This window comes from Gracilinanus agilis, chromosome 2 (assembly GCF_016433145.1).
Source record: "Gracilinanus agilis isolate LMUSP501 chromosome 2, AgileGrace, whole genome shotgun sequence".
NCBI lineage: Eukaryota > Metazoa > Chordata > Mammalia > Didelphimorphia > Didelphidae > Gracilinanus > Gracilinanus agilis.
In genome coordinates, this window is record NC_058131.1 from 682168130 (window position 1) to 682186431 (window position 18302).

The 18302-nt window shown below is 39.4% G+C and overlaps 1 protein-coding gene across 1 annotated transcript; it reads left to right on the forward strand.

Annotated features, from left to right (window-relative positions):
• Nucleotides 1-6079: 6079 nt before the first annotated feature.
• Nucleotides 6080-11576, forward strand: ZNF22 (zinc finger protein 22). The gene is made up of 3 exons (XM_044662846.1): nucleotides 6080-6117; nucleotides 8487-8586; nucleotides 10546-11576. Exon 3 carries the CDS (start codon nucleotides 10649-10651, stop codon nucleotides 11324-11326), a length of 678 nt encoding a protein of 225 aa, XP_044518781.1. The 5' UTR covers nucleotides 6080-6117; nucleotides 8487-8586; nucleotides 10546-10648; the 3' UTR covers nucleotides 11327-11576.
• The last annotated feature ends 6726 nt before the right edge of the window (nucleotides 11577-18302 follow it).

An 18302-nucleotide genomic window follows, 5' to 3' on the forward strand; every position in this document is an offset into this window, starting at 1 on the left:
GATCCTCATATGGTTTCTTGCCCCCTCCTCACCCCTTGTTGTTCAATCATGTCTGACTCTTCCTGACTCCATCTGAAGTTTTATTGGCAAAGATACTGGAGTAGTTTGCCATTTCCCTCTCCTGCTCATTTTATAGATGAGGAAACTGAGGCACAGTGAAGTGTCTTGTCCAGGGTCACACAGCTAGTAAATGTCAGGTCTTGCTGACTCCAAGCCCAGGTTTCTATCCACTGCATCACCTCGATGCTCTGTCTGGTGCTGAAAAAAAAAGTGCTTTGGGGCTTGACAGCTTGGGATCTAGGACTTCTGATGTTCAGCTTTGGACCTTTCTCCTTTAAGGGCTGAGTTAAAAGCCTTGGAGAGGACAACAGGAAATGAGGCAGTTTAAGCCTCTTGTGTTATTCAGCCATAGGAGAGTATTCCTCTCAGAGTGGATTAGCATTTTGGCTTCAGACCCAGAAGACCAAGATGTCATTTGACCTTTGATACATCTTCCACTCCTTCCATGTATGCAGATAAAACAGGTCCCTTCAGTGAATCTCCTAAAAAATGTCTGTGTACAAGTAACTTTCGATAAAATTGGGAATCTGGCCCCTAGTATTGATTCTAGGTTGCTGAAGCTCATCTGAGAAGGGTACCCTGGGTACCCAGTGAGTGGGGAAAAGGAAGGGAAGGGTTTAAGCATTTGTATGGCACCTACTATGGGTCTGGGGGAAGTTAGATGGCAAAGGGCAGGGGGCACTGGGCCTGAAGTCAGGAACATTCATCTTCCTGTGTTCAAATATGACCATAGACACTTAATGTAGTTCTGGGCAAGTTACTTAGCCCTCCATCTCTATCTTCATGACCCAAATTGGGTTTTCTGGGCAAGAAACCAGAGTGGTTTACCATTTCCTTCTTCAGCTCATTTTACAGATGAGGAAACGGAGGCAAACAGAGTGAAAAGACTTACCCAGGATCACACAGCTAGGAAATATTGGAGGCCAAATTTGAAATCAGGAACATGAGTCTTCTTGACTCCAGGTGTGACACTCTATCTCTTGTGGGGGTGCTTAAGATGAGCCCCTGGGTTCGGGACAGGTACCCTTTGCAAGGATGCAAGACTCCATAACTGAGCTTAGAAAGAAAAAGAGGAATTTATTAATTTGGTATTCATGTTAAATTTGGCTGGGAGGACAGTGCAAGAGTGGACACTGCCTCCTGGAGGTGATGGATTCTCGGCTTCTTACACCCTTTTGACAACAGGTGCTTTGTGACTAGAGAAAGGATGGATGATGGTGTGAAGTTAGGCAGAATTTGGGGATGTTTGTCACCTGACTGGGGCTAGAGTGATGTTTTGTGTCCAGAAGGCACAAGGGATGACCTAGAGTAGTTTAGGGGATACGTAGATGTCCTAGATTATAGCCTGCTGGTGTCAGAGCATAACCAGAAGATGTATATCTGTGAACATCTCAAAAGCTAGGGGAGAATCCAGGAATATTTCTCTCAGGGGTCTTTCCTTATTGTGACTCTCTGATGCCCAGAGTCACTTTTTTCTTCAGCATTAACAAGAATACAAGGAAGGGAAGGAATTTTTCTGCTTTCTGCTTGACCTGAGACCCTTTCTAGCATTTAGTGTGTCCAAGGGAAACCCAGAGACCCATACCATATCCACTGCACTACCTAGCTGCCCACCCTTCTCCAGTATTCACTATTAAAAAAACATCCTTCCATCTAGCCTCTGACTGAGTTAGTCCCAACAACATTTTAGTATGGTGTGATGGAAAGAGAAAAGTAAATGTCCTCTTAAGGTCTGTATTTGAATTCTGATTCTAATACAATCCTCAATAGATGAGACAATTAATATAAAATCTCTTTAAAACCTTAAAATGGGAGGGCAGCTAGGTTGCTCAGTGGTTTGAGAACCAGGCTTGGAGATGGGAGGTCCTCGCTTTAAATCTGGCCTCAGACACTTCCTAGCTGTGTGACCCTGGGCAAGTCACTTAACCTCCATTGCCTAGCCCTTACCACTTTTCTGCCTTGGAACTAATACATGTATTGATTCTAAGACTGAAAGTATGTTTTAAAAAAACAAACAAACAACGTTGAAATGCTATATAACATGGTTTAAAAAATTATCACATGTTTTATATGATTGCACATGTAAAATCTATATGAGATTGCTTGCTATCTCTGGTTGGGGAGATGGAGGGAAGAATTGGGAGGAAAGAAGGAAGGAGGGAGGGAGAGAATATGGAGCTCAAAATTAAAACTAAATGAATGTTAATATTATCATTCAGTTATTACTCATGACATTGTCTTGGTAGAGACAATAATCCATGCACAGTGTCACATACACTTTCTATGTAAATAGGAACTATTGTTATTTAGTATAGCAAGTGGCATTGTAGTGGACAGAGCTTTACAGCACGGTTGCACCAGCCCAGGGCTGGGAATGTTAAGGGCTTCCTTTCCCAGAGAAGCCAAAGGAAACAGAAAGTAAGGCCTGGGGCCTTTGGTGAACAGAACATATTGTGTGTCCTGGGAGGCTTGATTCACACAGTCAGAAAAGCTCTTATTGCACACGGGTCAGAGGTTTGAACAAGAGACATGCGAGAGGTCACACAAGCACCGCTTCATCTCTTAATCATTTCCTCTTCAACAAAGCCCCTGAGACCTAAATAACAACAGCTCTGGCTGCTTATGGAGCACTTTTCACGTTCAGAGGTGCTTCTTATCTTTTTTTTTTCCTTCTTTTTTTAAACCAAGACACAAGAATAAATAGATCACAAGAAAGTTTCATTGTCCTTCTGAAAAGGGAGTCCCCTTCCTTCAGGCCACTGTTTCCAGTGAATGCTTGCAGGAGAAAAAATAGCTAAGCTTTATATAGCACATCAAGATTTCTGAGAGCCACCCTCTGAGCTAGGGCTACAATTATTACAATAATTTTTATTCCCATTTTATAGGAATGTATTAATTTTACTATTTATTAATTTTATTAAGGTTAGGTAATTCAATCATAGTTCTAAAGGACACTAAGTATAAGAGTCAGGATTTGAACTTAGCGATTTATTGATTTATTCATGACTATATGCCACATTGCCCTTTTTATGGTGAGGCTCTCTACATAATTCCTTGGCCACAGAGTTAATACAAAAAGCCCCAAAGTAGCTCAGACATCCAGGGTTCTCTTGAACATGCTAATTCTCAGAGAAGAAAAGTGGAAAAACCACTGTTTGAGAGTCAGAGGACATGAGTGTGAATTGTGACTCTGATACAGCCTGTGTGACCTTGACTAAATCCCTTAATTTGTCTGGCATTCAGCTGACATTCCATCTCCCACCTAGTGTCTTGGCACATCCCTTATTCATGGAATATAATCCCTCCTTTCCTCCTCAGAGACCCTCTCTTCTTTCAAGATGAAGGCCGGTCACCATTTTTGCATGAACTTTTTGCCCAACTGCTAGTGCCTTTTCTCCTGAACCAGTTCGATTTTAACTTTTAAATATTTAAACTATTTAATTAAATAAATAAGTATATTTTGCATTTATTCTTAAATTTATTCTCTTTATATTTTTACTGTATATATTGGTGCATATACTGGTATATATATACATACATATATATATATAGACGATAGATAGATAGATAGATAGATAGATAGATAGATAGATAGATAGATAGACAGACAGACAGACAGACAGACAGACAGACAGATAGATAGATAGATAGATAGATAGATAGTGTCCTCTAGTGCAATATATCTGTTCACCAAGACCCAAGTTGGAGTGAAGAGGGCAGAGATGGTGGGGATAACCCAGGTTTGATGCTTGGCAAGGCAGGAGTCACAACAGAACAGAGTAGTAAGGCATACATGGATGTTGAATAGTGCATAGTTGAACTGGTCATAGAGTGCTTGAAGTGGTATAAAATGAAAGAATTCTAGAAAGGTGAAAGAACTACTTTGTGAAAGGCTTTGATTATGAGGTCATTGTTGATTCAGTAAGCAAAAAGGAAACTGTAGTTTTGGGAGGAGATGATCAGATCACTACTTGAAGGACACTAACATGCCAAAAAACAAATGGGAGGAAAGAGTTAGTGGAAGTAAGAATCTCTCTCTCTCTCTCTCTCTCTCTCTCTCTCTCTCTCTCTCTCTCTCTCTCTCTCTCTCTCTCTCTCTTTTACCTAAAAAGCCAAAAATGAACCATTACCTTCCTTCTTAGAATCAATACTATGTATTGGTTCCAAGGCAGAAAAGTGGTAAGAGCAAGGCAATGGGAGTTAAGTGACTTGTCCAGGGTCACACAGCTAGGAAGTGTCTGAGGCCAGATTTGAACCGAGGACTTCTCATCTCCAGACCTGGCTCTCTATCTACTGAGCCACTGAACTGCCCTGATAATGTCTCTTGTAAGTAGGTATAACCTGATTTTTTCATGTAGACATTAGAATCCTAGGAATGGGCATGTGATTTCCATTATCATCAGGGAATGAAGGAAGGATTGTTAAAAATTAGTCCTCCTCCTCATTAGGTACTCACTAATTAGAGACGTCTAGGAGAAGGCTGAATAATGAGCCTCCAAAATTGTAATTTATGACTCAAGATGCTGAATGTCTTGGTCTTTGATCACTGACCAATTAATTTATTGGTTATTGCTAGCCTGATCAATAAATTGATTTTCTAGACCAGAACCCAGTATCTTAGAACTTCTAATCATCACAATATATACATTTATATCTTTTCAAAGCTTTATGGTTTTTCCAAGTTATTTTCATACCCATTTGATCCTTACAAAAAAGCCCCCAAGTTATAAAATATGGAATTTTTTAATTCTGTTTTTTACAGAAGAGGAAACTGACACCTAGAAAGATTAGGTGACCTGCCCATGGGCAATATAGCTAGTAGGTGGAAGAGACAAGGCTAGAACTCAGGGTGTTTTTCTTTCCACTTTTAACTATTTTTTCTAAAACCTCCTGATACACTTATATAACACTTTAACATCTGCAAAGTGCTTTTCATATTTCATTTAATTTGACCCTTAAAATAACCCTATAAAGGAGCTATTGTGTATACTTCTATTTCTACAAGAGAGATGGGTAAATCGACAGGGCTGTCAAGCAACTTGCCCATGGTCATATAGTTGGAAGGATTCAAACCCCTGTCCCCAAATTCAGTATTCTATGCATTATACACTACCTTGTAACTCTAAGGCATTCAGGAATTGCATTACAGAATTTCAAAGCCAGAAGCAGTTTAGAGTACATCTAATCCAACCTCTTTGTTTTACAGCTATATAGAAGATTGCATATCTTTTGATCCAGCAATACTGCTACTAGGTCTGTATCCCAAAGAGATTTTAAAAAATGGGAAAGAAGAGGACTTGTTTGTAGAAAAATATTTACAGCTGCCCTTTTTGAGGTGGCAAAGAATAATGCATAATCCAGACTGAATGGTTTGTCAGCTCTGGGAGGGGGAGGGAAGGAGGGATGGAGACAATTTGGATCATATGACTTTGGAAAACGTGGAAACTTGTTATTACATGTAATTGGTATATAAAACCGTTACCTTTTGGCCTAGTAGCCCAAGCGCTAAGCAAATTGAATTATAGGACTTGGCCAGGGTCACACAACTAGGAAGTGTCTGAGGTCGGATTTGAACCTATGTCCAGGACTGGCTCTCTATTCACTGAACCACTTGGCTGCCCCCAGTCGTAAGGCTAACAAAGGGCTTTACAAATCTTATCTCATTTAATCCTCACTACAGCCCTAGGAGGTCCGAGCCATTATTAGCATTCCCACGGGAGAGCGGGGAAAACTGAGGCAGACTGTTCGGGGCATGATTTGAACATCTTCCCACCGTCAGGTCCAGTGCTCTACCCACAACGCCATCGAACAGCCTAGGCGGTGGCATGGAGCCGTGCGCACTCGCAGACTCTGGAACCCGAGCTATAGGCCAAGTAATGGCAGCTCGGGCTAGAGCGGGTCGCCCTCGAGGCTCCACGGGCCCCAACCGGTTAAAAGCATCGATTCGAGCCTCCGGGTGTCCTAGAGCGGCCACGGAGGAAGTCGTAGCTCCGGCTTCCGGCGGGAGGGGCGGGAGCTGGAGCTGCTCGCGGAGTGAGGCCGCTGGCTGCCGTGGTGGTAAGTGAGCGGGGACTCGCTGCGGAGCCTGCGTTGCCCGGGCTCCACCCGCGCCAGGCCGTTTCCTCCTGCCTTCTGGACCTCTACCGCTGCCGGCTGTGGGGGCGCCCCGAGGGCTTGGGCCGCGCTCCAGCTGGGTCGGCTGACCTGGGGGGCGGGGACTCGGGAGCTAGGCCCCGCGGTGTTTGTTGTCGCTGAGAGGAGGAAGCTGAGCTCTAGGCCCTCCCTACCCCCCTAAAGGAAGGCTGGGTGAGGTGGGGTGGGGTGGGTGCGTGCCGAAGGAGGGGGGGACTAGGTCCCAAATAACTTAAGATCTAGTCCAGGAGCATTATTCTGTGCCATACCAAGGCCGATAGAATATTCACTCACTTCCCCTTTCCCAAAATAGAGATGTATTCCGTTCGGAAATTTATTATTAGTAATAGCAATAAAATAGCTGTATAGCCCTGGACAAGTCACAACCCTCATTGCCTAATACTACTCTTTTACCTTGGAATCAATACACAGTATCTGAGACAGAAAGTAAGGGTTTTAAAGTAAATAAATATACAAATAACAGGAAAAGTGGCAGTAATAATAGCAACAATAAAAATAATTATAATAGTAATATTAACAATTATAGTAGCAGTTATAATAGTAATAATAGTGATAATTTGGTGAAAATAAAAGGAACTGATAGCTAGCATTTATACAGGGCTTTAAGATTTGCAAAGCACTCTACAAATGTCATTTCTTTTGATCCTCTCCTGAGGGATGGACATCATTATCCCCACATTACAGGTGGGAAAATTGAGGCAGAAGGGTGCTAAGTGATTTGTCCAGGGGTCATGCGAATTATAAATGGCAGCCCCAGCCCCTAGTCTTGCTCCTTCTCCAGCCTCTTAGCCGGGTCTGTTAGTAGCTGGTTAGAAAAAACCTCCTCATGGGGAAGGTGAGGCTGGAGCAGATAATTGATACTCATTTAGGATTCCAGGGTGTGTTTTGATACTCATCACCACCCTCAGAGGTTGTGGCATTAAGATATGCTGCCCCCAGTGCACAGATGAGGTATCTTGAGAAGAAATTGAGGGGGTGTTGCATACTTAAGAGCGCTGTGCAACTGTTAGCCAGCATTGCTTTTATTGTGCCAACTTGTGACACTGGAAGCAACTTGGGTATTTGAGAGCAGGGACTCTTCCCCATTCTTGTGTCTGTGGACCTCTTCTCAGACTAATGTTTTTAATTGCATAAAATGAAATGCAGGAGATTACAGAAGGAACTATTGCTTAGGGAAAGTAAAGGTGCTTTTTTTTACCCTTCCAAGTTCTTGGACTCCCCTGAAATATATTTACAGATGCCTTGAGACCTCAAGTTAAGAACATCCTCTGTTTTAGAAGAAGGAATTGAGACTCAGAGACATAGGATGACTTGGTTGAGGTCACTCGGCCCAGATGTTTTTAGATTTTCTTTGATCTTGGTTAACAAAGAACCATGATGTATGTGGTGGAGAGAGAGATGGCCTTAAAGTGATCTGGGTTCATGTCCTGCCTTTTGCATCCTGGTTGAGTGACCTCTAGATTGTCCCTTGCCCTCCCTCTCAGTGCTCCAGACAACTTGCATACTGGAAATTTCAAATCATAGGCTGACTGGTAGAGCAGCAGCGAGAACTCCGTTACTGAAGTCACATGTCTGGGAAGCCAAAAGAAATGTGATGGGAACAAGCATGTGAAAGAGGGAATCAAGGACAGCATCTCAGTTAAGTTCCTGCTCCCTAGTCTGTCCTTGGAGGTCTTCACCCATTTCAAGATTTATTACTCACATTTCATTTGCACCAGTACTGGCCACTGGACTGTCCTTCTCTCTCTTCCTACCTTTCTCTCTCATGTATTTCCATAGGTTGTCCCCATTGCTCATAACTTAATCTTATCTTTTCCTGTATTTCTCATCATATTCAAACTATATTATATTTATTTGCTATTTGTTCCTGTTCCTCTGAAGAAATTGTAAGCCCCCTGGTATTTTCTTTCTTTGTATTCCCAGTGCTTAGCACATAGTAGGTATTTTAAATGCTTGTTAAATTTAGCATTGGCAACAGTTACAGTGAAAACTGAACCTGTCCTTGAGGAGGTTTCATTGTATTTCAATAAACAGATAATTAGAGACATTACAAGTGGGGAAAAGGGGAAAACTTTTAAGAAGTGGTACCCAAGATGGACCTTGAAGGGTAACAGTATACAACTAGACCTCTCAGTTTCTAAAAGATACTGATAATGGGTAGGGGAAATTGCTTTCCTGGGCCTCATCTTTAGGAAGTAAATTGTGGGAATTATGCATCTAGAAACTCAAGTGTGTAATGTATGATTTCATTTTCTTCTCCCAATGTTCTTTAGTTTGGACTGACCCAGGATAGTTCTCAGTTCATAGTGTAGACCTTGTATGAAGGTTATGCTACACAACAGGAAGAGGACCAATCATTTTGTTACACACAAAGTAAGTAATAGCTTTCATAGACTCTTACCATTTGAGATGGTAATGAAGACTGCTATTTTGAACAGATCCAAAGCCTTTTTGAAAACTATAAAATGTAAATTGTAAACTTTTAAAACATTATTTTGAAGCTTCTGGATACTTTAAAACTTTCATTTGATTTTTAACCTTTAAATTTCATGTGACCATATATTACCAGCATTGTCATCCACCATTACTTCCCACTTCTTAAACTCATCAGTTTTTGTCTTCTCTGTCTCAGTTGCATTTCACTGAAGAGCAAAGCATTTAAATAATTCTTTTTTCACCTGGGAAAATTATCATGCTGCCGTTTTATTTTTTTGAGAGGTGTTATTTCTTTTCTTTTTGATCGTTTCTTAGCCAGAAAGAAACAAAACACTTCAGAAACTATCAAATAAAAGATGCAGAACACTCATTTACAGAATGAAACCCTTATTGTTAAGCACTATACTATAATTTATAATTAATAATTTAGATTTCTAAGGTTGGGATCGTTAAGGTATACAAACAGAAAACATCATGACTTTCACATAATACGATATGTTTTTGTATTTTTTGCACCAAGTAAAGAAGAAAACCTAAAACCTAGGTCAGAATCTAAAAGGCATAAGAAAATATTGGACACCTATTTATTATTACATGTATGAGTACTTTCAAATTTTGAACATTTTTATAAAAGCCTTTATCTTGAACTTAATTTTTTTAGAATGGTCTTTTCCCATTAAGAAATTATAAGTGTATCTTTTTCAACATATCTTCACATTTTACTACTTCATTTATTTGGCATAATTTTTTAAAGCTGATTTTTTTATTATGAACCTAGTCATTGACACAAATATTCCAATAAACAGAGAAGAACAAAAAAGAGAATAGTATATGAAACTGCATACCTCTTTGGTCCTCTTCTGAATGCTGTTTGTACTTAAAAATTTTTATATATTTTTTTAATCTGTACCTCTTTCTGCTAAGCCACTTCCCTCTCCCAAAAGAAGCCTTCCCATCTAACAAATAAGTGATGAATATAGTCAAGCAAAACAAAATAAACCATCTACACCTTGCTAAAAAACCTATATCTTATTGTGTAACTCTAGGCCATCACCTGTACTAAAAAGTGGAATGCTTTCCCTTGTTATTAGAATTTGGATGGCATCATTGATCATTGCATTGATTGGTATTCAGATATTTTTCATTTATCTTTATATTATTTTGTCATTGTGTAAATTGTCCTGGTTCCATACACTCTACATTAGTCTTATTTAACTCTTCCCAACTGCCTATGAAACCCTTATGTTGGGCATTTCTCATGGCATAGTAATATTCCATCAAATTCCTATATTACAGTTTCTTTAGCCAGGATCCAACTGATGGGCACTTACTTTGTTTTTCAGTCCTTTCCTCAAAACAAAAAGTGCTACTATAGATATTTTTACACACCCTTTCACTTTGGCTTTGAATTCTTTAATGGTTTAGGCCAAGTGGTGATATTTTTGTGTAAAAGGGTTTGCACAACTAAATGGTTTTGAGTATATTTCCAAATTGTTTTCCAGAACAATTAGATCAGATCACAGTTTCATCAATAGATATTTTTCACTTCCCACCTTTCCCCATTTACAAGTGCCCATTTCAGATTTTAAAAAAGGAAGCTACAAATACAGTTAAGATTTTGATATGGTATTCTATTTTAAGATTTAATTTTCCAAGACTTATCTCATATCTAAGAGTATAGAATTAACATATGGTTTTCTTATACTTGCTTACACATTGCACTTGTTGTCTAATATATTTTTCTTTCATTATAGATCAGTTTCTAGTTCATCATTAAAGTAAGATTGGCCTACAACATAGAGTTCTTAAAGAAAAATCACTACTCTATAGTATTCTTTTCCTTTATTTCTTCTTCGCAGAGGAATTAACTAACATCTGGTTATTTTTTCCCTTTAGAAAATTATGGGATTTATTCTCCTACAAAAAAAGTGAAACAACATTGGATGAAAGAGGAAAACAATAGAAAGTAGTCAGCAAGACTATTTTTAAACTATTCAGGATGCAGTTAGGAAGAGCCAAAGGAAGTATTTCCCGAAGCACAAGCCAAGGAAAAACCTATGAGAATCAGTGTAAGACAGCACGGCAGCGGAAGAGATGGGGAATGGCTTCCCGATATGACACAGATTTTAGTAGATTTAGAAACAGCCTAGAGGAGAAACCCTATAAATGTACTCTGTGTGATAAAGGTTTCAGTCAGAGTTCGACTCTTTTCCAACATGCAAAAATCCACACTGGAGAGAAATCCCATATCTGTGCTGATTGTGGGAAAAGCTTCTTTCAGAGCTCAAACCTCATTCAGCACCGACGAGTCCATACTGGAGAAAAGCCCTATAAATGTACTGAGTGTGGAGAAAGATTTAAACAGAGCTCAAATCTCATTCAACATCAGAGAATTCACACTGGAGAGAAGCCCTATCAGTGTGATGAATGTGGCCGGTGTTTCAGTCAGAGTTCCCATCTGATCCAACATCAGAGAACCCACACAGGAGAGAAGCCCTATCAGTGTATTGAATGTGGCAGGTGCTTTAGCCAGAGTTCTCACCTTAGTCAACATATGAAACTGCACAGAGAAGAGAAACCTCATAAAAGCCGGGGCAAAAATACCAGGAGGAAAACTCGTTTGGTATCAAGTTGGAGAATCCATACAGGAAGGAAGTCGGTGTCTTTACTGTGTTAAACCAGAGACACCACTCAGGTCTGCTTTAATAAAAATGAAAAAAACCCCATAACTTTGTCTGTGTCCCCCCCTCCCCCCCCCCCCCCCTTTTCCTGAATCTCTCTCCCTTTAACTTCTACCCCTCCGAACAGAAAGTGATTTAAATTTGCATTGGGATTTATTGTGAGTTTATTGATCTTTTAGGGTGAAAGACTATGATTCCTAATATCATCCTCTGGTTTGGAGGGTTTTTACCTGCATATTTTCCTGTGGTGCTTTTAAAGTTTGTTATATAGTTAGAGGGTACAAGAACATGCTTTTGGATTGATCAGACTTTCTATAAATTATAAGGGAAAGGAAATTTTAATTCCATGCAAAGAATTGATGGATTAACTTTTGGATTTTAGAATGGAAGGGTTTTGTCCTTGTGGTGTTTGACACATTTTAAAATATTTTAAGAGATAGAAGATTTATGGATACAAAGATTCAAGCTCATGTTTTTAATCAGTGGAGAATACTTTACTCCATGTCAACTTAAAAGGTTTTCTCTTCCAATTATTCTACTTTATCTTTATCATTTGTTAGTACAAATTCTCTAATGTGTTCTCTAATTTTCATCAGCTCCCTGAACTTTCCTATTCTCAGCAAAAGATATAGTAACTGAAATGTGATCTAGTAGTCTTGGGATTTGGGAGCTTAAATTACAATACTAAAAGTAATATTTTCCTTTTTATTCAGAGATAATGCTATTAATCTACAAATTAGTAAGTCATGTAATGCAGGGTTGCAGCAAAAGCTTTTTGCTTTTGCAAATCAACTGTAGCAGCTCTGTCAGAAGGTTTAGAATGTTCACAAAAAACAGTTGGAGCCTGATGCTATAAATAGTCCTGAAGTTCCAACTGAAGGGCTTTTGCCTTTTGGCTTTTGCCTTTGCCTGTGGCCTTTTGTCTTTGGGCATTTGGACCTAGCCTGATTTCTATGGACCTCTCCCTGACCTCTCCATTTGCATCCTGCTATTTCCCTGAATTTCCCCATTGGGCCCTGGGAGGAAGGGTGGTTTGGTGGTTGGACATTGTGAGTTTTAGCTTCTGTAGGCAAGAAGGACATCCTAAATCAAGCCACCCCCTTATTTAGTGATCTGATAAATACTTTTACTTCAGGGTAGTGAAACCTTCTTGATTGGGAGAGCCAGGCTCTCTCAGTCTGACCCTCTCACCTGTGACCCTTACCCCAGCACCAGCTTTCTCTGTAGCAGCAGTTACAAAACCCTCTTTCCCTCAGCTTATCCCTGGCATCAATAAATCCCCTTTGTTATCTATACAAAAGCCTCTGGTGAATCATTGTATTGAATACTAAGGCAAAGGCTGAAGAGGGAAGAAATTACTTTCCTATTATTTCTTGAGGGAAACCTAGGCATCCATCTTGGTCAGGAAGTACCCAGCTGAGACTTCCTGCAGACATCAGTTTCACTGGCAGGGAGGAGCCTCTTGACTCCTCCCTCAAGGGACTAGAAATTAACAGGAGAAACTACAGCCAGATCTAAACATTTTTGGCTGACTCAATTCCTCTTGTATCATAGAGATACCTTCCCTGCTTGAAGGATCCAGTCTATTTCCTCCCAGTACCCTCTGTCTCTAGCCTCAGTGATTAGCCTGTTCGAGCAGCCCCTCCTATATACTCTCATTCATTCCTTTACCTCAGCTATCCCCTTTATTCCTCCATCATATCAACATTTTACATCCTTTTCCATAACATTATTTGTCGAGCAAAGTTAGTGAACAACCTTTAATCTACTGATCAAATCAAAATGAAGTTAGCTAGGATAACATTTATCCTGTCTAGCTTTTCAATGATTGTCTGGTCTCTAATGCAAGGTGTCATAGATTTCTGGTTTATAAAGGTCCCTAATCTTGTTCAACAACTATCTGGATATCTGATTACTACAAATGGTGTACTCTGACCCTAGCTGAGTGTATTTGCTTCATCCCAACGGCCATAGCTATAATCTTGACAATCTGGCAATTCCTTTTGTTCTCAGAAAATGTTTTCTTTCGCTTGTGGCAATGGTTCAGCTCAAATACAACACCAAAGAAAGACACTGACTCTGGGGAACTTGTAGACAACATCAGACTGCTATTTCAAGTACTAAAGCAGATAAGGGAAGGAAAGGAACTGGACAAACACAATTCTCCAGCTGAAAATTGTGGAGTCCAAATATCTAGGCAATAACACCACCAACAAAACAATGGCCAATGACAACCAACCTTTATCCCAACCATCTGCAGATTCCACAATTACAGTATTACCAATTGTAGATAGAACAATTATGCAACCTGGGGAAGGGGTGGTACATGTAAAGACCTACAAAGCTTTCACCCCAAGTGGCATGGAGGTGCTGAAAAGAAGTTTTCCAAAGTTCTTCCAGCATCCTTTCAAGAGCATTAAAGAATTAAAAAGAGTCTACATTGTTCAATCCAAGTTTTGATGACGTGGAATTTCTTGAGTTTTTCTAGGAATGGTCATGTGTTTTTCTTGTTTATCTACACTCAGTTCCCTGGATTACCTCCTTTGTGGCCATTAACATTAACTTTCAAGATCAAGTTGAGTGTTGTCTGCCTGCATTGCAAGAGAATGGAGATAAATTGGCACAGATGGCTTTGGCAACAATAGTGTTGTGCTTCAAACTAATCCTTTGAACTCTTAAGCTTTTATAGTAAGAAGAAAAATTAGAGCATATCAAAATATCTGATGTTGTTATATAATCTATTATTTGCTTGTGTGCTTGATGATTAAAAACAAGTGATTTTGTAACAAGTCTCTCTGACCTCAACTTTGAGAACTTTAGAACCTTGGTCTTTTAAAAGCAAGTTTTTTCAATAATTGTAAAGGCCATTAACTTAGTTTGGGTGCAGTTTAGCTCCTCCTTTGAAATAAGTTCCTCTCCACTTTCACCCCCACCGCCTTCTAGATTACAGCTAATGTTTTACAAGTCCAGGAAAACCTGTTTCTTAACTTTTGAGGGAACAGTGTCATGTTTCAGACATCCTGGCCGAAGTTAAGCTCAGGGTTTTGGTTCCTATGGGATGCCGAGATTCTCATTATTTTCTCTTATCTTTTGTAATCATTTCAAATCCTATTGTACTAATAATGACAGTTCTCCGTATGAAATAAAATGCTATTTTGTACAATGCCAACCTTTGTTTTTTAAATGCCCATTTTTCAGTTTCCAGTTTTCCTCCTGTTCTCTCGTCTTATTCATCCTCTAGTTCTCTCTGCCCCCTTTTGTGCCTCCATTTTGAGTCTATAATTCCAAAACCAAAAATGAGGTTAAATACCTTCAGGTTTTGGCTTGTTGCCTTTCTCCCAGAGAATGTTGATGTGTTGCAAGTTTCTTCTGAGAATTCTAAAGCATATTGCTCTGAATGTATGTCATCTTAATTTGGTTGCTTGATAGGTAGGTAACAATTGTACTTGATGTCTAAGAACCTATTATAAGGTAGGGAATCTCTAATAATATTGTTTATGTGTTCTATTGACAGTAAATGGATTTAAAGTTGGTGTGGCCCCAACATTTGTGACCCACCTTCCTGGTGACGGGCCTCTCCAAACTTAACTAGGGTCGTCCATAGACCACATACTCTCAATCCAGTTCTGGGCTTATACTCTTAGCTTCTTCATGACCTACCAAGGCTACACATTTTTAAAAATGAGATAGGGGAGTGGAAATTAATTAGAGGAAGAAAATTCTAAATAAGTGAATGGAAAACGAAACTTGGAAATTGAAAAATTTACCCATACTTCTTTAGGTACTATTGCCTTATCTTCAATTTTAGTTATACACAGGGCATATTGAATTGTTGCTCTTTGCTGGCATGCTAAGTTCTTACATATACTGTAGAGTTTCTAGGATCCAGAATGTACTTTTCAAGTTTCAAGAAATTGCTACTGCTTTTTCTCAGCCCTCTGTGAATCGCATAAATTGCCCTGTATAACCCATCAGTTAGTAATGATAGAGATTAGATAGAATATGTGTAGGTAAGTGGAGACAGTGAAGCTTTCTGTGGTGTAGAAGAGATCTGTGGTGTAATTAGCTTCCCCAGCAGAGAGACCTATTCCTTTTTATATGAGCACATTGTAAATTTATGCTGGAAAGTAAATGCTATGCTATTCCTACTTTTGGCATGGGAATGAGAAGGCCTAAAGCAAAAAAGAACTAGAGAAATCTCTGAGCTAATAAGGTCACATGGTACAGTGTAGAATGATGTCTTTGGAGTTGGGTTCTAGCTTCAAATTTTGCTTAACTTATTTTTGAATTGGTTAATAGCTTTAGAGCATCTTGGGAATCACCCAGCCTAAACTAATTTCAAAATAAAACAAAAAATACTAAAACCCAGAGAGTTTGATGTGCCCAAGTTCACAAAATCAGAGACTTAGAGCTACAAGCAATCTAAGGTCATTTAGTTTAACTCCCTTATGTTACAGGTAAGGAATCAAGTTGAAGAGAGATTTTCCCAATGTCAGAAATAGGCAGTAAGTGGCACAGAGTTAGTATTTGAACTAATTGAATTCCAAATCTATTGTCTTTCTACAACATTTCTGCCTTTTTCCATTTATAAGACCTAGAATGAGACATTTGTCTTTGTGGGATATTCGTTTGTAAAATGAGTGTTCTAGATGCCCTAGATGACTGTCAGCATCCCAATTCAAAATATGAACCTAGTTTGTTTTTTTTTTTAATTTTTAATTGTCATGCAAAACATTTTTCTATACTGGTCATTGTTGTAAGAGCAAAGTTATATGTAACCAAAACCCCAAAATAAAACCCAAAATACACTGATGTGAAAGATGACTCCAACAGTTCTTTCTCTGGAGGAGGATAGCATCCCCAGTCATAAATCTTTCAGGATTGTCCCGGATCATTGCATTGCTGAGAGTAGCCAAATTTAATATGAACCTATATTAAAATATAGATTTTCCTGGAAAAATTTTTTCCTCTCAGCTATTAAAATCTGTGTGATCTAAGCAATAATCAGGCACTTATTTCATTTTCTGTATTTGAGAAAAGGGATTATTTTCAGGGCTCACGTGTCCATGATCCTTTTCCAACTTGCCCTGGCCCTCACGAGAAATGAATGGTAAAAAAAAAAAATAGATCAGGCTATTCTATAAAAGTAAGGAGTACCTGATGTGGAAATGTTAAGCTAGATGATTGAATCTTATCAATTATGTTAAGTACTTTTTATATTGGGTTGATTGTAAGAATAGACTTACAAGGACCCTTATAATTATCTTCTGGAAAATTGCAAAAGTCCAGGATATACCATTTGGCTACAATGTTGTGATGGGAACCTCTGCTCGCCTGCATTTTTGCTTCTTTATATTAGATGAAGGTTTTAGGTGCTAATTTTGCAATATAGAACAGATTTTGCCCTTTTTTCCCTAGCCTATCACGCAACTATTTGTGAATGGACTACTTCCTGAAGTGATACACAAGATCAGTGTTAAGAGGAATAAATATTTTCTTGGGTTCATGGAACTAAACTCTCCATAATAAATATAATGAAATTTTATTTCTAATATAAAATCTGGAGGTAGAAGCCTATTAAAAGACCATCTAGTCCAATCCCCTCAGTCAAGTTAGTAGACATTGTCAGGCTAGGGGGATACAAAGACAAAAATAAAAAGCAATTTTCTTCCTTACAGAAGCTTACATACTGTAGGGATTAAATTTATGGTTGGAATATAAGAGAAATGTGGTCACCGATTTATAAATCAAATCAAAATGACTTTTTAGCAGTTTGTTTACAAAAAAGGTCTAAAGAGTGAAATAGAAATGAGAAAAGGGTAGGGAAGATATCTATCCTATCATACTAAATATTTGTTCGGGCCTGGCTCAAACCAGGCAGAGCTCATTAACTCTCCACCGTAGGTCCCTCAGCCAGAAGATCCTGTGGTGAATAAAGTAAGGGTTTCACCCAGGAGGCCTCCTCCAAGGTGGAGAGGCCTCTCCAGAAACTAATCTCTCCAGAAGCCAGGAAGAGAGTCAGCTTTTTCACTCAACCAAGCAGTGGCTCCAAAGGGAGAATCCAAGAGCAGTCTTACCAGAAGCAGTACAAGAGTCAGAATCCTAGTCCAAGCCGAGGTCCCAAGCTGGAGCTCCTCCAAGACCAAGTCCAAAGGAGAAAAGTCCATTTGGAGAGGAAGCTTAGTGTTTTTATAGTGCTTTCCCCACATCACTTCCTGACCCTTCCTCCAGCTTACAGGGACCAATTGCAGTCTTTAAATTTGTTTAGCACTGCCCAGGGGGCAGTCAGTTGCTTCTGGAGGTGTAAACCACTTTAATATGTGGTTTGTGGACTTCCTCTACTTACATGTTAAGTAGGAGTGTCTTTGCTTTTTGTTGATTAAATTTAAAAGTAGTCAGAGGAATCACAATCCTTCCTGTGATCCTTTGGGAGACATCTCTCCAATGGGTCATTTAGCATAAAGGGCATTAATTTAAATCCTACAATACTATGAAATCCCATGGACTTTGGGCTCACAAAGAAGGGATGAATGAGTTTTGCATGACCTCCCCTCCCCCCTTCCCTGCCTCCACTAAAGAGAGCCAATTTCTCTTGTTTCTGACCTGTTGCAGCCCCCATTTGAGTCTTTTCTCTGATGGGCTATCTGACAGTTCTCTTCCTCAGAGGGACATGCATTTGAGGAAATCTAGGAGCTTCAGTACCTGGTCATGTGAGCTGAGGAATGAAAACTTCAGAACTTTCAAAACTTTCATAGGAAATTCTTCTTAAAAGAGTTCTAGAGTGCTGTGTCCCTAGGGGGAAATATGGGAGGGGAAGGGTTTGCCTCAATCTTGAGATTTAGAAACTTTTTTCTCAGACTTAACCATGTACTGAGGCAATTGGGAAATTGTTGCAGGGGTGGGGATAAAAGGATCAATCCCCTCTACTGCCTTCCTGGTTCTTCCTCACTCTGAGACCCCCTCCCTTCCTAT